General features: G+C 39.5%; 1 protein-coding gene across 1 annotated transcript; it reads right to left on the bottom strand.

The window, feature by feature from the left end:
- Positions 1-1583: 1583 nt before the first annotated feature.
- LOC119598722 (density-regulated protein homolog) lies at positions 1584-9913 on the bottom strand. Its single transcript, XM_037948500.1, has 6 exons — positions 9820-9913; positions 3905-3999; positions 2723-2810; positions 2449-2622; positions 2189-2328; positions 1584-1836 (listed from the first exon to the last, which is right to left on the bottom strand). Exons 2-6 carry the CDS (start codon positions 3992-3994, stop codon positions 1792-1794), a joined length of 537 nt encoding a protein of 178 aa, XP_037804428.1. The 5' UTR covers positions 3995-3999; positions 9820-9913; the 3' UTR covers positions 1584-1791.
- Between the last annotated feature and the right edge of the window lie 30 nt (positions 9914-9943).

The following is a 9943-nucleotide window of genomic DNA, read 5'->3' as shown; positions in this document are numbered from 1 at the left end:
TTGGGGAATTTTGGGATACAAAGGCTTTCTCATGAGGGGGGGAAGAGGAGACTGGTGTCTGAGGAGTAGAGGTAGAGGTAGGTGGAGGCAAGGTGTGATAGGCTGTTCAGGACTATCAGAAAGCCAGCTTTTCATACTTTCAGTACAGCTTTCACACCTTAGGAAGTGGATAGTAGAAGGGTTGGAGAAGGGATGGAAATGAAAAAGCAGGAGGGGAAAAAGACCATCCAAATTAATTAAGTCAAGAGATGAGGCCCAAGGCTGAGATCCCCAGCACTGGATCACTCGCCTCCTAAGTCCCCCCACAACAACAATGGGCAAAGGACTAGGGGGGAGGACATGGTGATGGGAACATCTAAGCTATGGGAAGCTGTTGCTGAGTGGCAGGTGGTGGGGACATCTAGCTATGAATGCAGAGAGCTTTTGGAGACAGATTTAACACAGCAGGCTTTTAAAAAGGGGCTCATATGATATTTCCATCAGTAAATGTGGAGTGGAGTTTACCATCAGTGAGCCATGTCTGGGAGAATGGTTTGTACATATAAGTACTCTTACAGTGATGTTAACAATATAACCTTTACAAAACATTAATTAATTAGCAAAAATAGTTTCTGACATCCACATGATTATAATTCATAGCATGTAATATAGGACAGATGATTCATCCGGTGTGATGATTATGTGCATGGTCATAATTTTTAGGGATAGGATGAGGTGGTCCATAATGACCACATTATGGATCTTGTTCTACTGAGAATGGAAATCTTATTTACTTTCAAGGATTAGTGCTACAAAAAAAATACATTGCATTTCTTTTGGAATCTTAATGCCAAGATCTGTCTTTTACTACTGAAGTATAAGAACTACCCTGATATTGAAAAATAGAGGGCATTTAACAAAATTCACATAGCCATGGCTGCAACTGTTGCATGGAAAAATTTAAAGATGATGTTACCAAAAATACTATGAGAACCACTCTTGCCATTACTATCACTTCTTCCTGATTCTAATTATTCTACTGTTATTGTTAATTCTATCACTGAACTTGAATCCAGTATATAAGAAATGACTTAAACAATTTTGTGAAACTGCCCACAAAGCACATTTTTATGTTTAACTCCATTGACTGAAGACTCTCATTCACTCCTGATTTCAAATATTTGACAAATGCATAAACATCCCCCAAAATTATTATAGCTTTAAAGCTATTGCAGCTTTAAAGAATCATACCAAACATGTCCTTTTTAAGATCTAACAATATATATACTGGCTCATAATGCCTTTGAACCAACTTACAAAAGAGTTTCAAACTTCAAAAAGACAATTATAGTTTATTATGTATTACTGTTGCATTTCTTTATTTTCTGATGGCAAACATATCATCATAAAATATCATCATTTAAGGTATAACTTGGGTCTAGACAATAGAAAAACACATTTTTGTTTCTCTCTCTATTTTCTTAGCATTGGAAAAGTGTTATGTTGAGCCTTGAGGATCTTACACCATCTAAACATGGCACAGTGTAATTATGTATAAGTAAATACTACACAATTTAGAGAGTTCAGGGTTATAAAATATTACATTAATTTTCCAATTTACTTTCAAGCTGACATAATTTTACATTACTGAAATTAAACAATTAAACTAATTCAATATAAAACTTGTATGTGACATGAAACAATGGCAACATTTCCTTTTTTTAAATAAATATTCAAGTTATTTCCAGAACCAAATTATAAACAGTTAGATCCATAAAATGTCTTTACATTAGGTTATAACATTTACAGAAATTACCGCTTGTGTTCTCCACCATCCTCCACACACTCCTCATCAATCTGTTGAAAAATAATTATAATAAAAAAAAAATCTTTGATCACTTTTAAATCTCTTTGTATTTTTAATCTTCTACTAAATGCTACTGACTTATTAGAAATAGCAAAAACTCTGAAGATTAATTACTTCTTTGACTGTTAACTATGTTCTTATTATAAAAAAGAAAAAATTATATCATTTTTTTTTCTCTCTCTCTATCTCCCTCTGCATTTTCTGAAAGATTAAATATGAAAGTCTCCTTCTCTATTTTCAAATCCATTGTATATGAGGGGGGTTAGAGAATTGCAGCCCAAAAATGCAATCCATTCTATTCAATTAAGTAAAACACACCAAAAAAAGTAATCCTGTACTCACCTCAGGCCATTTCTCAGGAATCATATCAAGAAGATCATCCTTAATATCTCCTTGGACCACTATTTCATCGTCTCCAGTCACTGACGAGCCGCAAGCAAACTTGGTGCCGAAGAATTTAGCCGCTACTTTTAGGTCAATATCTGAAAAGAGCAATCTTAAAAGGCACAAGCAGAGGTAAGAAAACTAAACCAACACAGAGAACGTTTCTTACTTCACAGGAGAGACCCTGAACCCTAATCAAAAGGAATCACAGCACTTACTAAAGGTCTTTAGTCCAGTGATGACAGTGTTACGTTTCTTTCCACGAGGTGCCACAAACACCACCACTTTCCTAGGGCCTTCATCTGCCTTCTTCTTGGCCTTCACAATGCCTTTTCCTCCTCGCTTTTGTCTCTTCTTTTCTTCATCAGCCCCATCTTCTCCAGCTGCACTTGCTGTAACAGGATATGACAGAACATGCTGTTACTATCAAAAAGCCATGAATTATGGAGTATGAACATTTTACTTCTCCATATCCATTGTTCTTTATTTTACCTCCAGCCATAAGTTCCTGGAACATATCTGGAAGATTCTTCTCCAACCACTGCTTGCATTTGTCATAAGCTGGGTAATATTCACAGTACTGCAAAGGAAAAAATAGATTATAATGCCACAAAATACCATTATTAACCCAACCCGCCTGGAAAATGCAGTGCTCTTTTTTTTCTTTTTTCTTTTTTTTGTGAAATGTCTCTGGACATACATGGCTCTGCAAGTGCTTAGCCATAAAGGAGTTAATTAGTAGACCTCGTGACCTTACCTGACTCACTTTTCCTTGAATTGGCAGGAAAAAAGTATTTTTACCAGTACTATGAATACTGATAGTGTTAATTTTTATTACAGACATTATAATTACTATAATGTTATAAACATTAGTAACAACAATATAAGATAACATAATATATTTTTGAAAAACAAGGAAAAGGGTAAACAGGTGAGACAGGCAGTACTCATAATTGGCCCATTGTTGTAGCCATCTATGTGTAAAAACAATTAATAAAGTAAACTCGCAGTGGGCATGGCATGTATGTACATGCCATACCCATCAGCATTGGGTTAACATTTGTTTAAAGCAACAATAAAAAAAAATATATATGAAAAAAGCAAAACTGAACTTCCAGCATGTATACAAGTATTTATTTTTAACTACAGAGAGAGAGAAAGAGAAAGAGAGGAATATTAAAAAAAAAAAAACATTAATTAGAAATGGCAAGAGAATCAAGGGAGGGAGGGAAAAAAAAAAAAAGAGGGAGAGAGGGAGGGAGGGAGGGAGGGAGGGAGGGAGGGAGGGAGGGAGGGACGGAGGGAGGAGGGAGGGAGGGAGGGAGGGAGGGGAGGGGAGGGGAGGGGAGGGGAGGGGAGAGAGAGAGAGAGAGAGAGAGAGAGAGAGAGAGAGAGAGAGAGAGAGAGAGAGAGAGAGAGAGAGAGAGAGAGAGAGAGAGAGAGAGAGAGAGAGAGTCCCATCATTATTATAATTATAATTACAATTATAATTATAATTATTATCAATATCAAGATTGCTATAACCATAATATTTTTTTTTTGCCAAGTGATGAGAAAACTACTGAAAATACACAGCCAATACCACTAGGGTCACTATCTCCACTAACTGCTTAGAGGAAAGATATGACCAAAGGAAGTGAAATAAAAGCAAGAAAAAATCATGACAATACATACCTCAACTGGCATGGTGCAGTTGCCACAGTACTGAACACTCAGTGGATACTCCACACCTGGCAGGGGGGTGATGCCAATCACTTCAGTCATCCTGCCTTTCAAGAAAGATGACATTTCAGGAAATGCAAGAACAAAAAGCTAATTTCTGTTCTGTTTGAGAGTTTGAAAGACTTTTTAATATAACTTTTATTTCCCTTTATAATAATACTTTCATTCATATCACTTACTGGGAAAGGTAATTCTCGAACCCATCACACCATCCACCGCAGACTAAGCCTCCACTTCAGCAAAGGCCAACCAACCTACACCATGCATTCAACAAAGACTGGTTCCTTTTTTGACAGTATATCAACAAAATAGTCTACCATCTTCAGTATTTTCATTATTATCACATACCAATCCTTGCCTTCAAATGGGCATTTCATTATATTGCTCCATGTAAAAAGTAAAATATCCCACATGATAGATTTTACAATGGATCCTTTACTATTTCCAAGTTCTAGAAAATGCTGATTTTATATATAGCCAAGAAGAGATATATTCTGTTCTTTTGGGTATGCCAGTCCTGGGAGGTTGACATAACTTTAATAAGAAAATGTACTATACTTCTGAATTATATCTACACACTGGAACAAATGTGGGTCAGAGTCTTTAATTCATTGAAGCCTGTTTAACATTTAGGTGATCTCTCCAGAAATGAAGTCCCCAAGGCCTCATCACAAAGCCTATTCAACAATCTAAGTTGCTATGACTACTATTCAGGCACAGTGTGGGGAAGGTTGATGGGGTCTCCACCTCAAACCCCCTCGGCAAACACTAGCGTTCATTTCCAAAAGCTACAGAAGTTTGGAGTTTGCCTTTTTGTTTTTTTTTCGACTTTTTCTACACCATTACACACTACTTTGGGTTTCTACATATCACAGAATCACAACTAATATAAAATGCAAGCTTAGACTACCCTTACAGTGCCATTATAGCTGTGGTTAATGGTTAAAAGCAAGAGAAATGTGCTAGACATCTAAGGTCATGTAGCACTATAGTTAATGTTGGGGAAGGGTGGTTGAGTTAGTGATTAGTTGTCTAAGCTGGGCAAAGGAATTGGTGAGTGAAAGGGTTAGGGTCGATTATACAAGAAGTTCTTAAAGTGTGGGTAATAATCCGTGGCTGGGATACGTGAGAAGCGTGGTTGGTATGATGTGGACATAGAGGCGTGGCGTGCTAGTGTATCTGCCTGTTCATTGCCGGGGATTCCAACATGGCTGGGCACCCAGCAAAATTTGATTGTTTTATGGCATGTGGACAGGTAGAACAACCAGTTCTGGATCTTACAAACAAGGGGGTTGGTGGTGTGTATTGACTTTGAGAGTTAATGAGTTACAGGAGTCAGTAAAAATTGTAAAAGAGGAAGAGGAGAGTGAGTATATGTGTTTTAGAGCAAAAAGGAGTGCATACAGTTCTGTAGTAAGGACACTGGATTCAGGAGGAAGGGAGTATTTGGAAGTACGAGTTGGGAAGATTACTGCAAAACCAGCACCAGAGGTGGATTTGGAGCCATCAGTATATACGTGAATACTAGAGGAATGAGTGGAGACATGGTCAAGGAAATGTGTGAGAAGGACAGTAGGAGGGATATTTGATTTTGGTGGGTCGGGGAAAACAGAAGAGCAAATATGGGGGTGAGGTATAAGCCATGGAGGGACGGAATGGACAGAGAACGGGAGAGGTTGGAGATGGGGGAAAGGGGAATGGGAGAGGAGGGTATCCATGCGAGTGGAGAAAGGAGTAGGTAAACGTGGAGATGAAGCTAAGGTAAGAAGTAGGGGTTGTGGGATAGTTAGTTTAGTGAGGGAAAGTTGGTGGAATCGAATATAGCATCGGAGAGAGAGAAGGGCACGACGTCGAGATAGAGATGGTATGCCTGATTCAGTGTACAGGCTCTCAACTGGGGAGGAGCGAAAGGCGCCTAGTGCTAAGCGAAGACCACAGTGATGGATTGTATCAAGATGGGCAAGGAGAGAAGTTGAGGCAGAGGAATAGATATGGCATCCATAATCAAGAGTGGAGAGGATCAAAGTAACATGAAGATGAAGGAGAGTTTTGCAATCTGAGCCCCATGATATATGGGATAGAGTTTTTAAGATTTGAAGACGGCGGAGAGCTTTTTCTTTAATGTGTAGAATATGGTCTCGCCAGGACAGTTTGGAGTCAAAAATGACACCTAGGAATTTGCCAGAGGAACGGCATTGGAGTGGAGTGCCATATAAGAAGAGTGGGGGTAGGGGACCTACACGTGAGCGAGAGAAAAGAATGGAGAAAGATTTAGAGGTAGAAAAGCGGAAGCCATGGTTTGTGGCCCAGGAAGATACTGATGAGATTGCAGATTGAAGAAATTGGTAGAGATCTGGTATGGATGTGCCAGAGGCATAGATGGTTAAATCATCAACATATAGTGATGACCGGGCTCCTGGTGGTAAAACTGAGACAATATCATTAACAGCAAGAAGGAATAAAGTGGTACTGAGCACATTGCCTTGTGGGACACCTTCAATTTGAGGAAAGAAAGATGATGTGGCAGAGGCAATTTTGACCTGGAAAGTGCATTGGGAGAGGAAGGACTTTATGAAGACACCCATGTTTCCACATATGCCTAGAGAGGACAATTGTTGGAGAATATGGTACCGCCATGTCGTATCATATGCTTTTTCTAGATCAAAAAAAATAGCTAGTACGGATTCATGGCGTGCAAATGCAGATGTAATATATGTCTCAAAATGAGCAAGGGGGTCAGCTGTGCTTCTGGCACGGCGAAAACCGAATTGGGAAGGAGAGAAGATTGTGAGATTCAAGATACCACATTAAGCGGAAGTTCACCATTCGCTCTAATAGTTTTGCACAAGCAGCTAGTTAGTGCGATGGGGCGATAGTCTTGAGGAAGGGTACCCGATTTATTGGGTTTCAGGATAAGAAGGATAAGAGCTTCTCGCCAATTAGAGGGGAAATTTCCTGATGTCCATATGTGGTTGTAAATTTTTAATAGGAAGGATAAGGAGGAAAATGGGAGTTGCCGGAGCATACGGTAGTGAATACCGTCAGGGCCTTCATGAGTGTTACGGCATGATTGTAGGGCAGTAATGAGTTCAGAGGAAGAAAATGGGGCATTATAGGGCTCATCAGAAGATGGGGTGAAGGTAATGGGGGTACGTTCTCTGGTGGTCTTAATAGAAGAGAAGTGTGGAGAAAGGTGAGAACCACTACTGACCTGGCTGAAATAATCACCCAGTTCATTAGTGACTTGGAGAGGATCAGAAATGAGGGTATTTCGAATATGGAGGACAGGGGCAGGATGGGGGGGATGTTTGCCTGATAGTTTATGGATTCGCCGCCAAACATTTGAGATAGATGTAGAGGATGTAATTGATGAAACATAATTTCGCCAGCTATTTGTTTTACTATTCCGGATTGTACTACGGAGATAGGCAGATGCTCTTTTAAAGGAGATAAGGGCTGATAGTTGATTTGGAGTACCTCTCTTGTAGCGGTAACTGTTCCAGGCTGCACGTTTTAAGCGAAGTGCTTTAGTGCAATCAGAATTCCACCATGGAACACATTTGGAGGTATATGGTCTTGAGGTTCGAGGGATAGCTGTATGTGCAGCTCTTAAGACTGTATTTGTGAAATACTGTATCATTTCTGAAATGGAGGTGAGGGAGGATGGAGGGGTATGAATAGCAGAGAGTGAAGTGAAAGTATGCCAGTTGGCTCTATCAAAGCACCAGCGTGGGGAGTTAGGGAGTGGTACGTATGAAGTAGGAGAAAGGAGAACTGGAAAGTGGTCACTATAGGGAAAGTGGTCTAAGACTGACCAGTGGAAATCTAAATGAAGAGAAGGGGAGCATAGAGAGAGGTCAATGCATGAAAAAGATTGCGTGCGTGTATCAAAGTGTGTGGGGCGAAGTATTTTTAGGCTCAGTTTCAGTTATTTAGTTTTTAGAGTGGCCTAATGTCCCAGCAAGTCTAAACATAAGACTCTGTATGAAAACACATGCAAACTGTGTAGAAACTTTTCTCAAATAATTTTGTGCTCAAATAGCTATTACAACTCTTGAAATTTTAAAAACTTTCTAATTCTAAATAGTTGATTTTCGGAGTAAACATATAGGCAACCCCGACAAAACTTTGTTGTCATACACCTCCAGGAGCCTCAGTTTCTAACATTTGAAAATGTTTTTTAACTATTTGTTCTGGAATGTCAGTTAAAGTTACCGAGAGTGACGCACTGAGATAGAGAAAAATGGACACTGCTATCTTATAGAGCATAAAAAATAGCGTAGGAAGCAATATAGATAAATCTGCAGTGGCCTTATATTAACTGGGAAATGACAAAAAAAAGGCCCTGCAGAACACCGCTCTGAGGTGAAGTTCCCATCCATGTTTACCTTGAGAGGACCAAAACAAATGTGACGCATAACTCATTAATGCGATGTAGCGAGTAGTCCATGTATTACTACGTGCTTGTAAGAACGATTATTTTGTAATTACCAGGGCCTGTTTTTCCAATTTTATATATTTAATGGCTTCTTTTACTTTTATTATACATCTTTTACATGTTTTGGTAATTATTTACACTATTTTATTGCCACCGGGAGATTTGACAGGCCGCGCAATGCCATTACATCGAGAAACACCGGTGAGTATGTTTTATTTCGAGTGCTGCGTCGATTCCGGGTCATTTTGAAAGCCATATTGTGGATATACAGGACAAATAGACATTAGTCCTTATCACAGCCTGATATTTGAACCCATCAAGTGCCCCAAATGGGAAAAAAAGTGATTAGCAACCAAGCAATTGTGACCATAGACGAAACCGAAGAAACGTTCGGTGTTTTGCGATATAAAGGTAAGTTGTTTTTATCCTGGGGGTCCAGGGGGCGTAGCCCCCTTCCTAGGCGTATACAATATCACAGGGGTCCAGGGGGCATTCCCCCCTGGCTAGGCGTATATATTACTACGGGGGTCCAGGGGGCAGAGCCCCCTGGCTAGGGAATATATAGATCGTAGTGTATAAATCCCACAGGGTTAAAGTTAGGTTGGTTTATTGGTTAGGACGTATTGTACGATTATCACAGGGGATGTGGATTATGTGAAACCCCATAGATTTTTTCGAAATTTGGCACATCGGTCCGTAGAGTTTCAAAGATGGCGAGGGGCATCCGTAGCATTTCAATTGCCGATTTTAATAATTTTTTGTGCTTGTTTACTTCATTCGTCGGACAATGTTTGGCTCCGGTTTTCGAGAAATCGACTTTTTAACGTTTCATAAATCACTTTCATCGATTTCTGCAGCTTCCTATTGACACCCAGTGCTCTCCATCCCTCCCCCCTTCAACCCCCGGTTCCCCACGCATCCCCCAAGATCGTTGGGTAGAGGAAAGATATAAAAAAATCCGATTTTGGAACTTAGTCTCAGAGAGGGTTTACATTTACCGGAATGTCTTCTGTTGTGCTGTTCATAAACTGGGTTTCTATATACTGTGAGATGTTAACCCATGGTGGTATTGGGGTTATGTTCTGTATTTTAATTGGTTGTTATATTGATCCTGAATGTTTTACATGTTTCTAGTGCTCTAAAAGTTAATGTTCTTTTGTCTTCTCTAGGGTTATATTCTTTAATATTATTCATTACAATTTGCTTTATTGGTGTGTTTTCTGGTTTCTCTAGTATTTCAGCAAGCCGTCTACTTCCGCCTCACAGATTCCGCAGAAACATTGTAAACAAGCTTCCATAAGACTGCTAGCACTGACAAGGCGGATCTTCCACTACGACAAGCCGCTTTATCTTCTGAAAATCGCTGAGTAACCCATGACACAATGGATTAAATTATTAGAAAATCGAAGACAAAATTAGAAATGCTTACTGTGCACCGTGTGTACTTGTCAGTCAGGAAATCCGGCTGAATGCGTCTGCGGATTTACACGAACGCCACGAAAGGTTACACGAACGAGGCTGTGACAAAAGATAAAAAAATGTTATTCAATATA

This window comes from Penaeus monodon, chromosome 41 (genome assembly GCF_015228065.2).
Source record: "Penaeus monodon isolate SGIC_2016 chromosome 41, NSTDA_Pmon_1, whole genome shotgun sequence".
NCBI lineage: Eukaryota > Metazoa > Arthropoda > Malacostraca > Decapoda > Penaeidae > Penaeus > Penaeus monodon.
Note: the sequence above shows the minus strand (reverse complement) of the source record. Positions and strands in the feature narration are given on the sequence as shown.